The sequence below is a fragment of the Mus pahari genome, chromosome 2 (assembly GCF_900095145.1).
Source record: "Mus pahari chromosome 2, PAHARI_EIJ_v1.1, whole genome shotgun sequence".
NCBI lineage: Eukaryota > Metazoa > Chordata > Mammalia > Rodentia > Muridae > Mus > Mus pahari.
The window spans coordinates 71,217,488-71,241,525 of NC_034591.1; the positions used below are offsets into that span (position 1 = coordinate 71,217,488).

The 24,038-nt window shown below is 38.6% G+C and overlaps 1 protein-coding gene across 1 annotated transcript in view; it reads right to left on the minus strand.

Moving 5' to 3' along the window:
- The window catches only part of Hibadh (3-hydroxyisobutyrate dehydrogenase), a 99,153-nt gene that overhangs the window by 58,085 nt on the left and 17,030 nt on the right, over positions 1-24,038 (minus strand). Inside the window, exons 3-4 of the mRNA XM_021190727.2 lie at positions 22,051-22,160; positions 19,167-19,288 (exon numbers count right to left, since the gene is read on the minus strand). Coding sequence (XP_021046386.1) covers positions 19,167-19,288; positions 22,051-22,160 — 232 coding nt within the window. The remainder of the gene's footprint in view (positions 1-19,166; positions 19,289-22,050; positions 22,161-24,038) is intronic.

The window sequence follows — 24,038 nt, forward strand, 5'->3', positions numbered from 1 at the left end:
TAAAAATCAAATATCAAAAACTCTATAAATCTCAATGCCAGTTTTCCTTTCAAAACTACAATAACTGTCTTGTAACTAGTCAGTTCATTATCTCAGACATCAGAAATATAATGATGGGCATCTTCAATAAATAAAGCTGTTTCAAAGACCAAAATGCTAACTTTTAAAGTAACATATTTAACTGAGTTAAACATTTTTTATCTTAAATAAATATACTTCTCATGAATGAGGTGTTTTAAATGAAGTATGTAACACAAGGTATCAAATGAAAAATTAAATACACTTTAAATCCTGAAACGTTTCCTTTCATCCATGAGATTCCAAACATTTGCCTTCACGGCTTTCAGACCAACAGTTGCTCTTTCCACTGCTTCCTTCCTCCCTCTCACTGAGCCAACCACCTCACCCCATCACCTAGGTACCAACATACAGATCACCTAGGCCCACAGTCTTTTAGTGCACTGCCCCTCCTCCAAGACCTTACACAGTCTTCTCTTTTATATCTATTTGGATGTCCCCATGGTAACATTTGCTCAGGCCAACTATTTCCAAGTAAAACAAGAGTAGACAAAAATCTAAATGCTTCATTAAAAAAAAAAATCACATATGCTAATGAGTAAGGATTTCTCCCCATCACTATTATTAATGAAAAAATTAATTTCTAGAATTTCATTGAAACAGTTAATCTAATAGAAATAACTAGAAAAAATAGTCATTGGTGACAATCATTTTTTTATTACATGAGATTTGCATTTACTTGCTCTTAATACATAAAGCTGATGTGATGAGCCAAGAAGCCTGCTTCAATTATAGCATATATATATATATATATATATATATATATCATTATAAGTACTTTTTTGTTCACCCAGTTTACTGTGTCAAATATGATTTTTGAAACTGTTGGCTACAAAGCTCACAAAAGGTTGGGTAAGAAATTCTGACAAGCCAAGATACAATTCACAGCCAGCAAAGACAATTCCAGAACACAAGCATAAGCTACAGAAAAACCACAGCGGCTTCTGATGTTAAATAAGTAGAAATATTAGCATACAACAAAGCCAAGAAGCAGACTGTTATACCAAGTTAAAAAGTAAAATATGCAGGTCAAATGTCAAATGTGAAGTTATTTTAACGCAAAGACAATCTCTAACAATATGGAATAGAATTACTTTTTAGTACAATTCATATGCTAACCAAATAACTCATAATATAAGAGAGAGTCAACAGTAGAGGGAAGAGCTTTAATAATTTAGAATGTGAGAGGGAAGGGTTTTATTTTGTTGCTAAATGGCAACATCGAGGTGGGAGATGAGGCACTGACTTTGGAAATGTAGACGTTTTTTAGAGAGACTTTACACATTAAGAAGTCCCTGAGAAAAGGCAAGTGTATACAATAAGTAAACTCCATAAAGCAAAGTGATCAAAGCTAAGTATTAGCCACCTCTGCATGGCAAGTATACATTTTTAAAGTATAAAAATCAAGATAACGTACAGGGAACTGCATTTCTTCCCACTAGACATTTGTATTAAATAATTCAATTGGTTTTGGTACCATTTATTAATTTATATTTAATGGCTCATAAAAATACAACATGGTATTCAGTTTAATGAAAACATCTCACTTTTATAAAATTTATAATGAAGTGCTTTTTTGTTTTATTATCACCTTTTTTAAATGAGCTAATTCAAAAAAGCTATAAAGATTTGTTAAAAGCCAGTACAGGAAACTTAAGAACTTATTTTCCTAAAACAGCTTTTAAGACATGAGCATGAACTGCCTAATGAGTCCCAAGTCAGGCTTATGTGAGGGCCAACCCAAATCTTTCAAAAATGTCTCTCCGTATTCTCAAAAAGGCTCATCAGTACAGCCTGCCAACAAACATTTTAAACAGGTGTGGTGGTGTGTGTGTGTGTGTGTGTGTGTGTGTGTGTGTGTGTGCACATGTGTGCATGATGGTGTGGGTTAATTTGCAGCACTAGGGGGTTTTGAAATATTTTCGAGGATTTTTACAAGCAGGATCCCTTCTTCTTAGAACAGTTTAACATCAATAACAGCAACAAACAGCATATTCATTTTATTTTCTTTAAAAAAGGTAATCTCTGTAAATGTCCACTTTGATTTATTTTCAGAATCAACCTAAAAATAAATTATCTGTAAAACTCAGAAGTCTTTTCAACTCTCTGTGGACACTTAATTAGCCTTACTAGCAGATGTATTTTTTAAGCCAACTTCAAAAGCAAAAATCTAGGAAATGTCTTACATCCTCTCAAACAAAAAAATATCTTAAATCCTCCCTTTCTCACAAGCAGGTTTGCATGCAATGCCCCCTGGTGGCACAGATGAACGCTTAACAGGGCATATGTGTTCAGAAGTTGAGCATTCCTTGAAATATCAACTACATCTTTCAACTATTCTACCATCCTCCCAAATGAATTTTTATTCTACCGCTGAAAAATAGTATGTATTTAGAAATTTTAAAGCCTCTAAGCAATTAACTGCATGTATGCACATGACAATTTCGTCAGTCTTTAAATTATAAAAGAAGCAATACATTTTTTCACAAAGCAATTTTGTACTTAAGTTTTCATTTCAAATAAGAGAATGTTTCGGGAGGGGAATAAGGCTGGAGTAACCAAGTTGCTTTGTAAAATTACACTGTATAATTAATTCCATGGTAAGAATGTTTTTATGGTGTGTTTTGGTGACCTTTTATTACCATCAAGTTCACAATGCTGGTGGGCTGCCTTTTAATCCCTCCGCAGACAAAAGCCCTAAATAAACACAGATCCCTTCCTGGGAAAAAGTCCACTCTGGTTAAATAGTAAGGAAATGAGTAAATCATTAGTAATCTTTAAAGCCAAAGCTATAAACTCAAGTTACCTTCAGCTGAAATGAAAGTGTCCTGCAAGAGTTTCAAAGTTCTGTCACAGATAGACATCTCCAGCTCTTGACTCCAGACTAGGCGCCAGCTGATAAACAAACAATTTAAGTCAAGAGCTGGAGAATTCCCAGCTTTTTCATTTAATGGCCCTGGCCAAGAATATTTATTGCCTCCAGTTTTATTCTCACTTAGCTCTAAGAGGGAATTTAAACTCATCATTATCTTAAAGCCCCATACAAACATCGGGCAGCTCACCTGAGGCAGCTCCTCTTACTGGGTACTAGTTTGAGCCTCTACTATAAGTGATGTAATAATATAAACTAATTAACCACAGTTTTATGTTGACTTTTTAACAAGCTAAATAAATTTTGTTCAATATAGTTTATATTCCCACTTGGGATAGTAACGATTCCAAAAAGTTTAACTTTACAGTTTTTAGTACAAACCCAGCAGCTGAAACAGAGAAGGGTAAAGCTTTTCTCTCCCTTCCCACAAGCTTGGAGTCCTGGTTGCTCTTGCCATTCTACTCAAGCCATGCAATGAGCCTGCCTCTTCTGAGACAGATATGGACTCCTTCCCATTAGCTTCACTGTCACATCGTAAACAGAGTGCAAGGTCTAAGATGTAGATGTTGGATCATGCAAACTTGTTTTTATATGAGTACTAATAAGAATATGAATAAGAATATCAAAGTTCAGACCAATTAAAGACCATGAGATATCATCAAATATTTTTAAGTACTGAATTAAAGTTTGCTATTACAAATCCCAGGTCCCAAAGTCAGTTACATCGTTACTATTATGTCTTTCTTAAAATTATTTCTGAATTTTAGAAAAATCTCATCTCTACACAGGATTTTAAATCAAAATAGTTCTTTCAACAATCAGTGTTTACAAGAAATAAACTATTCTTTTTTGAGATGTTAATCTAACAAAAGAATGCTAAATGAAGAAGTTCTATAACCTACAACAAAAGGTTAATATGTCAGTAGTAAAAAAGAAAATTTATTTTCTCCCTATTTCTTAATTTTCAGAAAGTTTTACAAACCTATCTTGGTGAGAAAAGCCAATTACCTATTACAGTGTCTGCCAAGACTATTTTTCTACTCTCAGCATATTAAAAATGTTGGCTGTTTGAAAACAAATATTACTCTCAAATTTAAAAGAATTAGAAGCAATAAAATTTATTAATGCTAAAGTTACTTATATGCCAGGCCTTATATTGTTTTATTTTAAAATCTCTAAGAATCATGTCCTCTCAGAGTCAGTAAGGGATAAACAGCTTTGGTGACAACAGCTTTAATGCAACAAAGCAGTGTCAGCCACCACGCTGACATTCCCCAATGAAGGCATCAAAACAAAACCACACAAACCATCTAGTTTTCATATCCTTGATGGTAATTTGAGCTAAATACAAAAGAACATTCCACCATCAGTTCAGGCTGAAATCCCTGTGAGGCAGGAAAGATCAGGCGTGCCCACTGTTTCTGTCCTAGCAAAAAGGAAGAGAACTATCATAAAATCTGTAGGCAAACTCCCAAATAGAATACTCAAAGGAATAAAGGAAAAAAATACAACTGTGTGGCAAATATAAAGAGACTAATTTAAACTTAACTTCATGTACTTTTTATCTGCCAACATTATCAAATTTATGAGAATCAGACATCTCAAGAAAATAACTGTTTTCATAGTAAAAAGGCCCTTATCAAATTCTCAAATCCATCTTTTCTCTCACCTCTCCCAAAGTGCTACACCTAGATCTAACAAAATAAGGCTATGTAAAGCAAATAGAACTGATATCATGCTGTGTAGAAATCAATAACGTTGAGGAATAATATATTATACACAAGCAACGGCTCCAGATTTATTTGCTAAATCTACTTCAGTCTTACATAAACAGAAGTAGGCACTCCTGTGTGACCAGACCCAACTGCGTCTGGTCTGACTTACATCCTGAATGGCAATTAAAAGACATTAAAAATACCCCAGGATTCCTCCAGGCAGGACCCCTGCCTTACTGATGTGCTTCCCACCATAGCAATGTAAGAACACGGATCCCTCCACCATGGGCAAGTGCTGGCCAGGAGCAATTGCTGAAGTGAGTGGATGTTTAACTGAAAATTACAACATAATTAAAATATAGCCTTCAGATTTAGAGAGGAATGAATCCCGAAATGAGAGAATAAGTGCACGGAAAGGAAGAAGAGTTCTAGTAACAGTGACGGCCGTAGCAATAAAGAGTGATAGCAATGATGGAGACTCTGAGCAACCTCTCTGCTGTCAATATCGCCTCCCATTCTTGTCTCAAGATACAAACTATCTGAGCTTCCGAGTTGTGCTATTGCTATCATGTGTACAGAGTCGTGTACAGAGTCAGTAGTCCTGTTTCATTGCATTAAGAACTTAAAACTCACCGGGCAGTGGTGGCATACACCTTTAATCCTAGCACTTGGGAGGCAGAGGCAGGTGGATTTCTGAGTTTGAGGCCAAGCCTGGTCTACAGAGTGAGTTCCAGGACAGCCAGAGCTACACAGAGAAACCCTGTCTCGAAAACAAACAAACAAACAAAAGAACTTAAAACTCAAAGGGGGGCCTGACTACACCAGCTGGGAATGAAATTAACTCAAGTTTGTGTACTCTTGTTAGTGAATCTTAAGACATTTTTAAGGAAATGAAATTGGTTACCAAAGTTTAAGTTCATTTTAACTATCTGAGCTACTAAAACTGTAAGTATCAAAACATGACCAAGAACAGTACTGTGATTTTATTTAATATTTCTGAAGAGAGTAACTCAAGTCTCTCATTCTAAAGTCAAATGCTACAACATATTTTTACATTTAGTTAGTAAAGATCAGAGTTTCCAATTAGAGAGTAACTTTAAAGAAACTGCAACAGCAATATAACTCTTGGAGGAAGGAAGCCTAGTCAGGTGTGGTATGTCATACCTATAACTCCAGCTCGCAGGCTGAAGCAGGATGCAGTAAATTCAAGGTCAGCCTGATTAGAGCAAAACACTGTCTTAGAGACGAGTAAAAACAAGAGACCTATGTAAATTTAACCAACTTATTTCAGAATAAAACATAGCCTTATTTAATGAATGATAACTGATATACCTAAACTCACACTTACTGAACATATAAACTGTGAACCAGTGTGGAAATAAGCATACACCCACAAGCCTACCACTGGTATCAAGGTAAGGAACATTATCTCCAAAGCTGCCTCATCCTTGGGCCTTATGGCTGCTGTTCTGCAGTAGCAACACCGAATGAAAGACCTGCTTTTCAATCTTTTTGTTTGTTGGGGGTTTTTTGTTTGTTGTTATTGTTGTGTTGTGTTGTTTTTCGAGACAGTGCTTCTCTGTACATCCCTTGATACCCTGGAACTCACTGTGTAGACCAGGCTAGCCTCTAAATTAGAGATCCACCTTCCTCTACCTCTGCCTTCGGAGTGCTAAGATTAAAGGCACATACTGCGATCACCACTGGCTTCTTTTGTTTTGTTTTATTTGTTTGTTTGTGTGTTTTTATTTCAGATGGGGTCTCAAATGTAGCTTGGGCTGACCTTGAAGTTACATCCACCTATCTCTGCCTCTAGAATGTTAGAATTACAGGCCTAAGCCACTGAATCTTGCTCTTTAATATTCTTTTTTTCTTTTATTTATTTCTGTATGTACACTCATATGTGTGGGGAAAAATACCAAGAATCAGAGACCAGGGGAGAGTGTTGGGTGTCCTCCTCCATCTCTCCTACCCTGTTTCCTTGAGACAGGGTCTCCTACTGAGCCTGGAACTCACTTTTTTTTTTCAGCCAGCAGGCCCCAATGGTCATGTCTCCCCCTTCAGCCCACAGGTCTATGTAGGACTATAGCCAGCTTGTATGTCAGCACTAAGATCTGAACTATAGTTGTCATGCTTACATAGCACACTCTTTGGTCCACACTTTAACAAATAACTACAAGCACTGTAGTGTAAGAGCAGATTTCTAGAACTCGTTTATCTTGAATAATGAAACTTCTGAGTAGGTGAGAGAGCTCAGGAGTAAGAGCCCTCAATGGCAAGTCTCACAACCTGAGCTTCATGCCCCTGACCCACAGAATGGAAGGAGAGAAACAACTCTCCCGAATTGCTCTGAGCTCCCAATACAGGTTGTGGCACTCGGGACATACCCAAACATGGCTCACATAAAATGAATAAACAGATGTAAAACATTTCCTAAAGACAACACTCCCACCACACACAGCACGCCGTGTCACTAAAGCATGTGAGGGCATCAGGGAAAGAACTGCTACGCTCGTCCTTCTCCCTCAGCACAGCAGACACATTCAACTCTATGAAACTTGGTAAAAGAATTTCCTTTGAAACAGAAATAGCACCGTTTCAGCCTAAAGCCAAGAAAGACTGCCAGGTTGTAAACTTTTCTAAGAAAACGCTGTGACCGAAATGCCATCAGACCCTTAACTATAATAGCGCTAGGTGCCAAAACAGACATGATTTTTGGTTTTGTGGTCCCTTTACTATAAATTAGATACAGATCTAGTGGGAAAACAGTAAGTATCCAGTTCAATAAGAGTAAAAGCCAAGACTGCACACTAGATTTTTAAGTAAGAATGGAGACTACATGAAACTTTCATTGAGATACAGCCTGCAAGTCTGGTACTTTAAGGGCAACTCCTTAATAGGTTTTTGTGCTTACTACCCCACAGTCTAAGAACACCTCAATTACTAAAACAGAACCCAGGCAAGTAAAATCAGGTTTCCTGGTAGGAAACTGTTACACAAACACACAAGTGCAGTTATTTAATTTTGACATTAACTCCTAAATGAAACAATAGAGTTAAGTGTGTCAATAGGCTTGGCAGCACGGGAAGCCTGGAGTGAACTGCAAGTGCCACTTCAAAGCTGCTTCAACTCAAGTTCTCTCTGCAAACCTACAGACACCAATCACTAGGCAATAGTGAGTGGATCTGAAATTATTCAAGCACAGTCAAGTACCATGATGATGCTATTCTAGCAGCTTGTGAACCTGGTCATTAGGCATAACGAATGACTCTAAATTTGCTTCATTTCTGGCACATGAATGCCAGAAATAAGTTGATTAAATAGGAACCAAGACTGTGACCACAAATCCATTCACCCCACACAAAGACACCCGTGTATCCACAGTGGTGTGACGCAGTGACACTGACATCACATGATGACTCTAAGTCTCATAAAGGCATGATTTGCACAGAATAAAGAGATTACAGTAGCATGCTTGAGATAGGTAATCATGGTTTAATTAATTAATAGCAGGCCTGGTTAGCTTTACTTTAATAGCCACAAAGTGTTAAATAAAGGCCGGTGTAAGAAATGGTAATCAAGTAAAAGTTACTATTAACCTATCAACCAAGTACCCTAATGCTAGAATGATAAAGACTCCACAAACATACCAGCTTGTTCACACATAGGAACCTGTATAGCGCAGTTCCCTCCCCTCAAATACAATACTCTCCTGGGTCTCTACACTCACTCCTCTGATTAAATGTGACTTCCTGAGAAAGACCATCTATCACTCTACAGGAAAGGACCTCCCATTAGTCTCTATCTCCCTAGTTAGTACTTTTATTTAAAGGCACTAATTATTGAAATTCCCTTTATTTGCTTACTCCTATCGCCATAAACATAGGCTCCAAGAAGAAAAGCCCAAGCCCTAGTATTCAAAGCATTGTGAAATGTAACAAGAACGTACTAAACAGTTACTGTAAGAAATAGAAAGTGGGTTATGTCCCTTGTAGTCAAAGTATTATCAACATAATACAGAGCAAGAATATGCAAGCATAAAGCAACATACAATCATATAAAATTATATAAACACAGTACTTTGAATTGTAAGCTATTTTGTTGAAGGAAATGTAACCTTTTCTTTTTATGTGCATGTAGATAAGAAGTGTAAATTTCATGTGTTACTGTGTGTGCGGAGTGGGCCAGAGTTGACATCGGAGGTCTTAGACCTTCACTCACTCTCCACTTTCTTTTCAGTGTGTGTGTGTATGTGTGTGTGTGTGTGTGTATGTGTGTTTGTGTATGAGTGCTTGTATTCCACAGCATGCATGCAAAAGTCAAGAGGACATGTCCATCTTCTACTTTCACCTTGTCTGAGACAGGGCCCCCGAGCTAGCCAGCCCATGAGTTTCCAGGGATTCTCCAGTCTCCACATCCCAGCTTGCTGTAGGGGTTCTGGGATTATACACGTGTGCTACTGCACCTAAACTCTATGTGGGTTCTGGAAATTCAAACTCTGACCTTTGTGCCTTTGTGGCAAATGTTTTACCTACTGAGCCAGCTTTCCAGCCCCTGGTACTGAGATGTATCCTTTCTTAAGATAATTCACTAACAGAGGTAACAGTGGTAAGAGAATGATGTGAACAGACCAACTTTCTTCCTTTGTTTAAAAAATACTTCTTGGGGGCTGAGGAGATGGTTCAACGGTTAAGAGTACTGACTGGGGCTGGTGAGATGGCTCAGTGGGTAAGAGCACCCGACTGCTCTTCCGAAGGTCCGGAGTTCAAATCCCAGCAACTACATGGTGGCTCATAACCATCCGTAACAAGATCTGACACCTTCTTCTGTAGTGTCTGAAGACAGCTACAGTGTACTTACATATAATAAGTAAATAAATCTAAAAAAAAAAAAAAAAGAGTACTGACTGTTCTTTCAAAGGACCCAGGTTCAAATCAACATGACAGTTCACAACTGTCTGTAATTCCAGTGCCAGGGGATCTGACACCTTCACACAGACATGCATGAAGGCTTAACACCAAGGTAAATAAAATTTTTTTTAAAATCTAAACATATTTGCTAAAGAACTGTTAAATCTAAACCTAAATTCCAGTATTTCCCATGGGATATTACAGAAATCATCTGAGGATTTCAGAACTTATCTTTAACATACGTTTTCCATTTCTAAACTCAACACTCTTTCAGGTAATGTAGAATCAGCTGTGTAAGTTAAATCCAGTGTTGGTTTCTCTGTAAATATCCATACCAGCATATGAAAGAAAAATCAGAACAAGAACATCCAGCAGCTCAGGGAGACCTGCCTTTTCAATGGCAACTGGCTACTGTGGAAAGTGCTCAGAGGAGATCCTGCTCTGCACAGCTCCTGGGAATGCTGCTATATTAGTGTACACCTTGCAACTATACAAATTATCGCATGTTTTTCTACATTCTAAACTTTATGAAAGTCTTCCTCTTTACACTATTCTGAATACTACAGTTTAAGAATGAGGAATGACTGCAGGAAAACCCAAAATGGTCAACATTAATCTTTAAATATTTTTATTTTACTTACTTATTGTAATCCCGGGCCTCGTGAATGTTAGGCAAGAAGCCCACCATCATCTTGAAAAGGGATAGGATGTGGGCTCAATGATAGAGAAGGTCATATGTTTGATTCCCAGCATTATATATATGAATCAACAGGTAGCTTGATAAAGCATGAAGAAAAGAAAGGAAGAACTGATTGATTCTTCATTAAATTTTTATTAAATGTCCACTAAGAATAATACTGGAGATATAAAGGTTTTTTTTTTTTTTTTTTTAAATAGGGCCTACACACTTCCAAGTCTAGCAGAAGAAACAAGCACATAAATGTAATACAGCAGTCCTAGTAATGGCATAGATGCTATGCTATGTACAAAAGAAAGAAGTGGACATAGCTCTATTGCTGCAAAATAAACAATCTTTTCTGTCCTTCAGCTTTCAGGCACAATCCTGTCCAACCCCCAAGGGTGTATGTCTGGGAATGGGTCACGTCCCAATCACATCAAGCACTTACTTCTTCCTCTGCAGGCTATTTGATTGAATAAGCATCAGAAGCTAGTAATCCCAAACAGGAAGGACTCCTAAAACTGGTTCTAACCCACTCATTCTGTTGCAACTTTAATTTTTTCAAAATCCATTTTTAATGATGGTTCTTAAATACTTTAACCTCCCTTTTAGCCCACCACCCAACAGATGTAGTGGGAAAGAAAGGGTATGTGTTGTCTGGAAATTAGCAGTTAGTTCACAGGTTAGCAGGGGCAGCTTGATCCGCTCACAAACACTCCACAGAGAGGGTCCAGCTAGCAAACACGAATCAGCAGCAGTGCCACTACCTAGCAGAGACGGCCAAGTCTCAGCCTCAGCTCGAGTGAGCAGCAGGGCAGGAGGAATACCAAGAGTTCTCTCAGGGAAGCGAAGACTCAGCAAAGACACCAGACCCACAAGTGTTGCACTGCTAGCTCTATACAAGCCAAGCTCAGCCTCCATCACTGTCTGTGAAGTCCTAAATGTATACCCTCCAAACATCACATGTCTTGCCTCAGTACATGTGTCTGTCTCAACTGACATCCATCTGCCAATCCACCCAAGTCCACGGAAGCGACAATAAACTACAGTACACTACCCGAAGTTTTTTGGTGTGTTTCTCTCTATGGAGTCTCGACAAATGCTCACCTACACAGTGTAAGGTGCACCAATACATGCATGTTGTTAGCAAAGACCCCCTTCATCACATGTCCTTTCATGTGTTTGCTTTAGCAGCACCTCCTTTTACCTGTGTCTGCTTCAGCGAAATGTTCCTTCACAAGTCTGCCTTAGTCCTCCACCTGTGTCCATTTCAGGAAAACACACCTCACGTGTTTGCCACAGCAAAACACCTTCCAACTCAACTGACTTTCCAAAGAACCCTTAAATTTCCACTTCATTCTCTCTGCGAACAGAGGTCACTTTCCAACTAATTAGTAGGAAGGGTCAGAACTCTCAGTTCTCCAAATTACACAATAATGTTTTCTCAACCAATTCCTCCTAAGTGACTGGAGAAGAAATGGAAATCCCAGCTCAAGTTAGAAGCTGGCCTCTAGGGGTTAGAAGGCAAGGCAGTTCCCCTTAGGTTTTCAAGATGTGCCAGTACCGACTAGAGAGTAAGTAGCAGACAGAACTAGCTGTGGGGAAGACAAATTGTCAGAAATAGAGCTATCAGAAGGAGACTGCCATGACAAGGACAAGGTGCTGAACAAAGAGAAGACACCCAGACACCACTAAAAGGAAAGAGCTCTGGCAGATGACAGAAGAGCCAACCTGAGCTAGAAACTGGAATCCTGCTCCCAGGTTTGTTAACCACCCGGAAAGCCCCAGGCAAGTCACTTAGTGGTTTTGAACCTCAGTTTTTTCCATCTATAAAATAACAGAGTCAGACTGCAGTAATTCATAGGGTTCCTTCTAATAATAAATTTCCATTCTAGGAGCAGAAGAGACATTTAAAAGATGGACATACTACTTAACCACAACACTGCATGAAAAAAAACATAGTAACCTTTATTGAAATTTACCAACTACTTTATCAGATCTGAGCAAATATGGGTATTTCATAACAACTTGCCAAGTAACATATTCATTAGTAATCAGACTTAAGGTTAAAGAACTATTTATTACAATCAAACAGATCTCTATGCAGAATCACTTTCTCCAGCTTGCTAACAAATCCTGGACAAGTATCTTGGTTACCTGACTCAACTGGGTCTATCATATACACACCAGTATACACCGCCCACACGAAACGTGTGACTTTTACTTTCTTACAATTCTATAGGTACGCAATTTATGCTGAGCCTATTGGACAGTGCACTGTTTGTCAGGTCCATGGTAACCAATGAGGCTGCAGTCATCTGGCACGCTGACTAAGGCAGGATGGTCAAGATGAGCAGACCCACACTCAGCCATTCTTTGTGTGCCTCTACAAGCTGGATCAGGCTGCTGTGTTGATGGAAGAATCCCACATAAAAAGAGGCACATTTTGGTGTTCAAAGTGCTTCCAAATCTCCTTGTTTAAAACATTTAATGAATCACTGTACAAAGCATGCCATATGGTTAAGGCCAATCCATTCGAGGAGTGGAAACAGAACAGATACTGAAGGCCAGTCATTCAACGTCATTACTATAACATTGCACCACATCAGTTATTAGCTATTTTAGCCAACAAATAAGAGTTCACACTCTAAAGAGCATTCTTGATTTACAAACAAATAAAGAATCAACTTTAAGTTGTTAAATCAACTTTATTTCTAATTGGAACAAATTAAGAACACTGAGAAAGTTTCTTTACACGGCTGTGTTATAATAACTGTGAAGTAAATGCCATACTCATATTCAGCTTTCCTACCAAACAGGTACAAGCTTGAGATAAGTTACTTAAAATCTTTGTGTATTATTTTCACTTGGTAAAGGGGGGACCACCACTATCCTGTCTGTTTTTCATAGTTGTTTTTCCACTTGAGTTCAGCCTAAAATTTTAAACATTTATTGAACACTAATAATGTTCCAGTATTATACTAGACAGACTGAAAGGGCAGGCTCTCGTGATGTATAAAAAAGTGTATAATTTTTTAAAGCCCTGGAAGTGATCCAAACGTTCATCATAGTAGAAAGGCTGGAGTATGGTTATTTATATAGACTATCACATAGCAGTTAAAATTAATGAACTACGTGTGATAAGTATATAACAGCAAAACATTCATGCATTATATGTTATCATTTAACCAAAGGGGTAAGTAGAGGCTGATATTCAATCCACATTGTTTGACAGACCATAAACCCTGTTGTAGGGTGACATTTGTCCAAGCAAGAGTGGCTTTTTTTTTAAGAACCTCTGGAACTGAGTGTGGTGGTATAGCATGGTGCTATAGTAATTCCAGCCACAAGTGACAGAGGCAGGAAGTTACCAAGTCTGAGGCCAGCCTGGATTTTATAGCAGTATCTTATTTCAAAGACAAACCAGCTCCATAGGCTTACCTAGGAGCGCTTTCAGTACTGAGAAGAGAGCTCTTTCTTAGGCTCACAAAGAACTGGATAAACCAATGCCTCTTCTAACAATACACATGACACTCAGGAACAGAACAGAAAGCGAAATGCCAGTTACAGAATGATGATTCCATTTCTAGAATGTTCCAAATCATGAAAAACCATAAAACTACTGTTTAGAGGTTAAGAATATATGAACTCAACTCTAAAGAAAAGCAGGAGAATAAGATGTAAAGTTCAGGACTCTGGTTATCTAGTCAGAGAGAAGATATGGAGGAGTACAGAAGAACATCAGCGTCTTAGGTGACAGGCACTGCAGTTACGTGGATCTGATTAGAACTGTAACACTAACACTGAAATGTCACACTGCTCCCATAATAACGGACAAGTATTCTATTAGTTAAAAAGATGTATTTTTAAAACAAGAACTTTGAGGATAACAAGTAATGAGGCTCTCTCTCTTAAACTGGGTGGTATCTATCAGCTCGGTGTCGCTTACTCTTCTTACCTTCCCAGAGCCTGATAAATGCAACGACGGAAATGGATGAACGTGAATTATTTAATCAAAGAATGTTTTGTTTTGTTTTTTAAAAAAGACTTGATACATACACACACACACACACACACACACACACACACACACACACACACCCTGAAATGAGGGAAAAGAGAATTAAAGCTTAGAAACCCCAATAGAACATGAGATCTGGAGAGGACATGTATGGTTTGGAAGCTTTTTAAAAAGAATCCAGAAGATGAGATCATGCAAAAGTGTGAAATGGCTGGTCACGTTGTGAGTCACATGTTACAATTGCTTTGCTTCTAATAAAAATGATGTATACAGAAGTCATTTCTGTATACATCAAATCCAACCTAGGGAAAACCTTCACCCTGCTGCTTCATGGCCTGGGGAAAGGAGAGGGGAGTGATCTTTGTTACTCCTAAGAATATTACTTAGTAAGAAATAGAAGTACTGGGTGGGGAAGATTACCCGCACCTCCAAACGCTACTCCATTTCAATCATCTGAACTGTAAAAATTCTCTTATTTAAAATGCTAATAGAAATTGTGATAGTCTCATTTGTATTTGTATGCTACTATATTTATATCCTTATATAAATCTATTTAAATATACTTTAGTTAAAACACCCCCATGGGAGATGACAATATGGCTTAGTGGGCCAAAAGGCTTGCTGCAGAAGCATGACGACCCAAGTTCTAAACTCCAGCACCAAAGTAAAAGTCAGACGTTGCAGTAGACATCTGTAACTCAAGCTCAGGGAAGCAGAGACAGGTGGCTGCTAGGAATCTGGCCAGCTGAAATGCAAAGATCCAGGTTTAGTAAAGACCCTGTCTCAAAAATAGAGTAGCCAGCCAGACTGCTCAGTAAGTAAAAGTACATGCCACCAAGCCTGCTGACCTAAGTTTTCACAACCCCCAAAGTTATCTCCTGACGTTCAAATGCATACTAGAGCACATATGGACGGGGACACACACACACACATCAAACAATTTTTTAAAAAAATCAATAAAGAGCAATAGAGGAAACAACCCAAAATCAATCTCCAGCCTGTAATTCAGATGTAAAGCATAGGATACAATGGAAGAAGAAATTTAAGGTTTAATTCAAATGATCCAAAGTATTCCATATTCCCAAACTGATGAATACAAAGCCTCTATAAAACTGGGTCAATAACTGGCTCCAAAACTGTTCTTCCCCCACAACACTCTTCCCTCATTTTATTTGGTTAAAACATAATGATTTTTTAAGGCTGTCTATTTGACACACAGGTAGATAATCCTTTATTTAACTGAGAGAGCACAATCTTTTTCTTGTTGCTTTTGAGACAGTGCGCCTCTAAGGTGCCCATTCTGACCTGGGTCTCACGGCAATCCTGCTGCAGGGTCCCTACTGATGAGATTACGGGTGTGCTCAGTTTAGAGTCATTTTCAACAAACTATATTTATATATAAAAATAATAAATATGAGAATATTCCATCACATTAAATGCCTAAAAATATCTGTGAAAGGACCATATAAACATAAATAAGATGCTATTATATAGTAATTAATCCCATAATGATCAAGTGTCAAACCAATTAATTATCACAAAATATACCTATGCAAGGCTTTTCATCAATAACAGTACAAGTTCAGATGCATTCGCGGTACTAGGACTCAAACGTTGTTTCATGAGAAGACAAGAATGTTTCTATTTCAGACTGAGGAGACAGACTGAGGCTCTGACTTGGATCCCCAGACCCATGTAAAAGCCCCAATACTGAAGAATCAAAGACAGTAGATTCCTAAAAAAACCAGGGACAAACTAGCTCAAAAGAATAAGGTTGAGTGAGGTGGCAAGATGGTTTGGTGGGTAAAGGAGCCTGCTGCCAAACCTGACCACTTGAGTTCAATTCCCAGGATCTACACAGTGGAAAAACTGACTCCCACAAATTGTCCTCTGCCTTCCATACATGTGATACAGCATACAGGAAAGTGAACACATACACAAAACAAATAACAATGTGAAAAATATTAAGTGGGCCTGCAAGATGTCTCAGTGGATAAAGCACTTGCCACCAAGCACTTAACCTGAGTTTAATCCCCAGAGACCACATGGTGAAGGAGGAAAAAAATGTATATATAGAAATACCAAAGGCTTTTTTAAGTAAGAGAGCAATGGAAGAAAATATGAACTATCAACCTCTGGTCTGGACATGCACACGCACACATGAGCATACACACACACACACACACACACACACACACACACACACACACGTGCATATGTACCCCTCCCGACCACCACTACCATACACACACCTAGCTTTCCTAAGCCTTTGGGCAGTTTGTGCATTGTTGACTGTTTGCTCTGCTTGTGAGAAACATTGATATGAACCCATCGCTCCCTCCCTAATCAGTTGCTTTTTCAGTACTGAGTCAGAATGTGCAGTTCTTTTCTCCCATCCCTGTTGACTGTTTGTTTTACTGCATGATTTTGCTGCTGCCTGAACCAGGTAAAGGCACACAAGGTAGCAGACATCTCTAGTCCCAGTGTTACTGTGGCACCATGGGAAGAAGAAAGAGGAGAATCCCTAGCAAGAACTTGTGTATATCATCCCATTCAAAGAAAGAATGGTTTGGTTTGTTAATTGTATTTACAGCCCCAATATTATTAGTAGCTTACAATCAAAATGCCTGAATCAGGCTGGGGAGCTAGCTTAGTGCATAAAGCTATGCAAGTGAGGACCAGAGCTCAGATCCCAGCACACAAGTAAACACCAGGTAAGCATAGCGGCTCACCTGTCATCCTAGCACTTAGGTAGATACAGCTTCCTGGCTAGCCAGACTCACTGCACCAGTGAGCTTCGGGTTCTATGGTGAGCCATACCTCAGTGAATAAGGTCCTGATGCACTGAAGGAGTCGCCCAACATTAGTCCAGGACCTCCACATGTGCACACACTCATGTACCCACAGTTACACTAACACACACACACACACACACACACACACACACACACACACCACCCCGTATACACTGGCAAACCTTTTTTAAAAATCAGGCCCTAGGGATGGCTCAGTGAGGAAAGCATTTGCCACAGAGCCTGATGACATGAGTTTGACCAATGGAATTCACCTGATGACGGAAGGAATGGACCAACTCCACAGTCATCTTCTGACCTACACATGTCATATATACATACTAATAATAAATTTTAATTTTTAAGGTACCTGAATAATACTACAAATCTTTATACTGTAATCTTACATAACTAATTCAGTGTAACAAGAAGAGCTAATAATTATTCTTTCACCTACACTCAAAAATGACATGAAGCTGAACATGAAAATGGATGTCTGCAATTCTAGTTTGGGAGGTAGAGACAGGGGAATCAAGGCCACCATGGTTAATACATAAGACTCTATCACAAGTAAACAAAATAGCAACAACAACAATATCAACAACAAATGGTAGAAAGTTTGGAAGATAATTTTTTATAGCAAAACCAATTATAAAAAATAAAATCTGAATTAAATTATATTTTACTTTTCATCTTTTTAAACTTCAAACTTATATTTAATATAATTGGAATAAAATCGCTATTGTTGCCTACTGCTACAAATGCATACCTATCTTTACATATGTATAAGCAGAAATACACACAAGAACACTTCTGATTACAGCAATTTTGGAAATGACAGAAAATCACACCCACAATCATACCAAACCAGCAATCCTGCTATCCCCACATACTGACCATCCCACACACCCACTTCTGCTATTATTTGATGCAAAATTAAATTTTAAAAATTTCATTAGGGAGCCTTCAACTTCTCACAAAATGTATCATGTAACTTTCATCATACCGACCATCCCATACACCCACTTCTGCTATTATTTGATGCAAAATTAAAGTTTAAAAATTTCATTGAGTCTTTGACTTATCACAAAATGTATCGTGTAACTTTCATCATGTTACATGGTAAATTACATTTGTAGATTTTCTAATATTAAGCCATCTGTACATAAAGGCAACACAGCACTTGCAATGTTTTATTTCTTATTTATGGTTGGATTTGATCTACAAATTACGTCTTTAAAGGTTGAACTTTTATACTCCTGACTGAAATCCACCTCGCATTCTCCCTGCTGATTCTATTTGCTTTAATAAGAGAGTTGAAAGGTCTTTCATGTGGAATCAACGGCAAAGTCCTTCCTTATTTTCTACTGTCTGGAAACATTCACATGAAAATCTGATAATCTTTGTTTTATGTTTTACTAGCAGTCACCTGTAAAGCCACTTGAGCCTCCCGTGTATCTTGAGAGGTCAGATGGGTTTGTTTTGTTCTTTTTAAAATCACTTTTTCAATTTCTTGAACAGTAGAGTCAGCCAAGCTGGAGTTTCGTTTTGGTTTGTGTTTGTTTGTTTGTTTGTTTGTTTTTGAAGTAGGACATGAGTCACTCTAAGTTGGCTTCAAACTGCCTATGTTTGAACTTCTAATTCTCCTGCCTTGGCCAACCAGGTGCTGGGTACAGGCATGCACCAGTCCATGTAGTTTACACAGTGCTAGGGATCAAACCAGGACTTCGTATGCACTAGGCAAACCTTCAACCAACTCAACTACAGCTCCAGCCCCAAACTATTTATTCCCTGACCCAGTTCTTGAACTTGTAGGCAGTGATCTGTCTTTACCACACAACAACTCAACCCAAACCATGTGACTCTTCTAAGCTCTAACACCTTTACAGGAATTTACAGGTAACTTACAGTGCTGTATGTGAAAGCACTAAACATCACGCCAATTTGTTCTGTTGTTACCTTAATGAGAGAATAAGAATCTTTACATATCTGAAATCAACTGTAAATACCTTGGGTGGCACAAAAGCAGGACAGCTAGCTACTTTGGATAAGGAGAAAACTATATGATACAGTGCACATGAGTTTTAGACAGCACTTACCACCGGAGACAGGGGCATCCATGAAAACAGCTCCCATTTTCTCAACTTCTTTTGCCAATTCTTTTGAAACTGAAGGATCAATAGTACTGGAATCTATTAATAATGAGCCTTTCTTCACTTTTCTAAGTATAAATGAAAATATTCAAGTTTACAACACTGAATGAGTACTTCATGCAACTAAGTAACAATCAGAATCAGGTCAAAATAGGCAGACATCAAGGAGGCCTGTGGCCTGGTACTGAAACATTTGAAAAATCTCACATTTATTTACTCAAGTTAAAATCAATTACAGTTCGAAGTAAACACATACTCCTCATTCAGATAATGAATTGGCAAAGCCAATTGAAGTACACTGGCCATGCTGACACAGTGAAGCTAAAGTGTAAGTAAGTTTGAAACCCTAGTAATTTCATAAGAGAATTGGTTTATTCGCTGGGTCTTAAAAAGCTTAAGTCTTTAGTAAGCTATACTGCAAATTTCTCATACCCATAACATTTTCACTAAGAATAAATATAAGCAACTAAAGTATAGCTATTTGCTTCAAGAGGGTATATTCTTTTAACAATGGAAACATTTTTAAAAGAACATTTTATTAAGACTTTCAAATAACTAATTTTTATTATTTACTCACTCTTCCTCCAACTCATCCCTGCTCCTATCCCACTTCCCTATCACTCCTCCAGATCCACTTCCACCTACCTACTTCCTGTCCTAATAAGACACTTAAAAAAAAAAAATTAAACAGGTGAAAAAGGAAATAAAGGATTGAATCTAGAAGTTTGACAATATTTTTGGGGGGTTCTGTGGCAAATTAAAATGTATACATTGGTAAAGATGGAAGCAGGATCATAGATATTTTACATAAACCTTTATCATTCTTGTCATAAAAAATTTCTCTTTGTACTATGAGTGTAAAACATATACCTGAACTAGTTCCCTTTTATCTATAAGGCAGTGCTTATCCTAGTGGCTAGAAAACTATGACCTACATTAGAATTTTGCTACCTGGTCTTGGTGTCCCAGACCTACAATCTTAAATAAATACTCAAAGAAGGTAAGGTAGGAAGATCACAAGTTCAATCTCTGCCTGGGTTACAAGGTGGGTCCAAGGCCAACCTAAGCAATACAGTAAGATTCTGTCTCAAAAGTAAATAAAGAATAAACATATAAATCAAGAATGACAGCTAACAATTGTATGCAAATTTCCCAAAGTTCTCACTTATTATTAGTGTGTGTGAATGATGTCTTCTGGTTGTACACATGGAGGACAGCGGAGGACTCTGTGGAGTCAATTTACACAGCAAGGGTTCTACCCAGCGCCATCTCACCAGCTAAACATTTCCTCAAGTTCTTCCCACAGGTCTACTCGCCCAGGGGATACACCATCAAGACTGGAAAATTAGAACTCCATATATAGAAATAGTAAAACAGAAAATGGGGAGATTGCTGTTTAACAAATAAATCACTAAAAAGGAAAACAAACTATTTCTATTGAAAAGGCAGTGCATAGAATTCTTCAAGAACATTTTAGACAGACCCAACAGAGTATTTGGGTAGACCCCACAGAAGAGACATGCCAAGCGCTACTAGAAATCAACTCAGTACAAAGGTTTTACTTTATGCAAAAGAAAAGATATGAGTAAAACTACCAGTCTTCTATGGTATTATCACCTTTAACAATCTTAAAAACAAATGAGAATTCATATAAAAAATTACATATGCACTGGGTGTAGAAGAGAATCCAGACATGGTGGGGAGGCAGAAAGGGACCATCACTGAGAGGGCAATTAGAGTTTAATAAGCCCTCTTCCTAAGCCCTCCCTGGAGTAAACTGGGCTGGTAGCTGGCCACCATGCTCCAATGTAAAGGATATGAGTAAGTGTTGGGTCACTGCACATGCTTGAGTAGCTTTCCTGGAGAAATAAAGCAGGGCACAACTGGAGCAGGCTGGGTAGCGAGTCAGCTAGGCCGCCTCAGGACCACCCACACTGTGGGGCCTCTGACTCCACCAACCCCTGAAACCTAAACATTTATCCTATCAGTTTTCTGTCTAATATCTACATGCCTTTTCCTTACAAGTGTGTTAGTTTTCCAAGCCTCAAATTTCATTGTATTACGGTTTTCTCAAAGCAAATCTTCCTCTCTTTCAGCAAGCATTATTAGAAATCAGTGTGGTGACTCAAGTGTCACCACATGGCACATGACTTTGTACTAGTTCTCTGTTAAATTCGACAGCAAAGTAAGTTAGGAATAGGAAACAGAAAGCCAGAAACTGGAATGCAACCACTGTCACTCTGACATAACCACACCACAAGGGTTTAGCAGGAAGCAGCAATTCACCAGCAGGCTTACAGTGTCAGAGAAGCCAGACACTGGTAGGAAATGCTGACAGGAATTACACTTCACCCAAAGAGCTACTACTAACACTGGATTCCAGCTTCCCCATGTCCTCACTGCAGATGGACCAGCCTAGAGGTCAGTCAATAACTTTTTACTATATAATAAAATCTTAAATTAGTGTTCTTTCCAGTGTTTGGTTTTATTTTTCACAGAGTCCCTTTCTGGATTTCTATACACCAGAAGAAAATCATGTTTTAAAGAGTAGGTACAATTTAGAATGCAAGCTTTAAACGTCTCCTAACCATTTTGCCAATGAAAAAGTGTAATGTAAGAGTTAAACAAGGTTGGAGGAGGGAGTCCCACAAGTCACATACTTGACTCTAGTGCAAATATTAACTCTTCACAGTAAGCAGGAAACCATACTGTTCACTTTATGAACATACACAGGAAAATTTAACCAATAGATCTTAAATGCCCTAGCAGCTTTAACAATGCAAAACCCAGAACTACAGCAAGAAAAAAATGTACACTTGAGAATACATACTTTAGAATCCCGTTTGCTCCAGAATAAACTTCTACCGAATTCATACTGGAGGGCAGCATTGTGATAATCCTGTCTGCCTTTTCAGCTACTTCTGCTGGGGAAGACGCTACCTTTAAAGAAATCACAAAGGAGAATGGTTTAATTCAAACGTAAGCAGTGCCCAGGTCTCAAACAGGACAGGATCTGTAACTGTTTACTGGGAAAAGTTCAAGATCATGACCAGTAACAAAGCTCAGTGAAATAAAGAACAAATGGAGGCTGTCAGAGCCTTCACCCTCTTCTGAACTATCTGGAGAACATGGGGTTCACAGAAAGCCCCCATAAATGTCCACTTCCCTGAAGTAAATATAAAGCAAAACAAAGGAAAGTTTTCTTCCTAGTGAAGTTCTATCTCTAGATCACTCCAAGATATAAGCCTGGAAGTCTATGTCAGAAAACTTCAGATGCCCCCTTAGAAACACAGTTCTCTTCCATGGAAAGAAATTTAGTTCTATCTAGATAACTCCTTCAAAGGTCCCTGACAGGGTACCAAAAATTAGCTCACAGATCTTAGAACACTACATATCTCCAAGCTTCTCATGCCCATGAACTGGCAACACCAAATCATCCAACTGCCAAGCACATGGGGTGGTCCATCAGCGCCCTGCATCCCAAGTATCCGCTTCTCGGGATGCTTGGTTTGCCAGAGCACTGGTGACCTATATCAAGTCATGTCAAAGCTCACAGGTCTGAAAAAAACACACACTGATAGTAATAACCGCAACATCACCACTCTACTGGACACAACTGCTCTATATCTAATGACCACATACATTTGGTATGTATTAACAATGTCTGATTTGTATAACAAAGGCATGTTTCTTAGACACAGGCATTCAAATACTCTTACCATTGCTATGATGACTTTAAAAGTACAATAACTGACAAAATTTGGAAACAACTCAAAAATAGAGGGGAAAAAAACCACCTCATTTCCAATCTGACACTAGCTACAAAAGCCTTTAGCAGCCAACTAGAATCCCTCAATTACATCTGCTAACTGAGTGGGTAAGCAAAGACAGAATGATGGAACAAAGCAACACTTATTTAGGGAAGTGAGAGATGCAGGTTTAGTTGCACCTCAGCTAAGTAGTAAGCAATCTACTTAAATATGTAAATCATTTAACCCCTCTGGCTTCAGCTTCCCAAATATAATGACAGTGCATTAATTCCTGTAATCCTAAAACTCAAGACTTGTGTTAACAAGTGTTGCAGATTTGAAACCACCCAGGGATTCAGAGGAAGGCTCCTAACAAATGAAGGCTGAGGCTCTGCTTTTTAAAGAAATGATATATTTGTCCTCATTCTTAACCTGAATGAATCCTACTTACTCTCCTGCCCTCACCTCCAGAGAACCCTATGTGTCCTCTTACAAAATGTTGGGGCCTCCCAGCTCTTAGTTGCCACTGGACCACCTGTGGTTATAATCTTCAGATCTGCCAAGCTCACCTTACTGTCTATACTAATCGCTGTCTGTCAAAGCCCAGATCCACCAGTGGAAATCTTCAGATATGCCAGAGCTGCTCTACTGTCGCTGTGTCTCCACCGCCTGCTGAGAAGACTGTTTGATGTCCCAGAAGACAACATCCTTCAGACCCACCTATGGACATTCACCTGTGCCTTCAAAGACTGGGGCTGGGGACTAAGGTTCCCCCCTCCCCCTGTGCGCTATATAAACTGAGCTCCTTCATTAAACTTTGAGCCTCAATCAAAATAATTTTGTCCTGGCTCCATTTTTCTCACCCATTCCATTTCAGCCCAGCCAGCCTCTCAGGATGAACCCAGACTGGACTAAAGTAAGTTTTACTGCAGGCAGAAACTCACAACAAAACAACAAAATACCTAATTTAGCTTCTACCGCCAACATACAATTTATTAATATCCAGTAACCTTCAATTCCAGGAAAGCTGTCCACTGTAAAATGAGTCTGACATCATCATCTCTTTCTA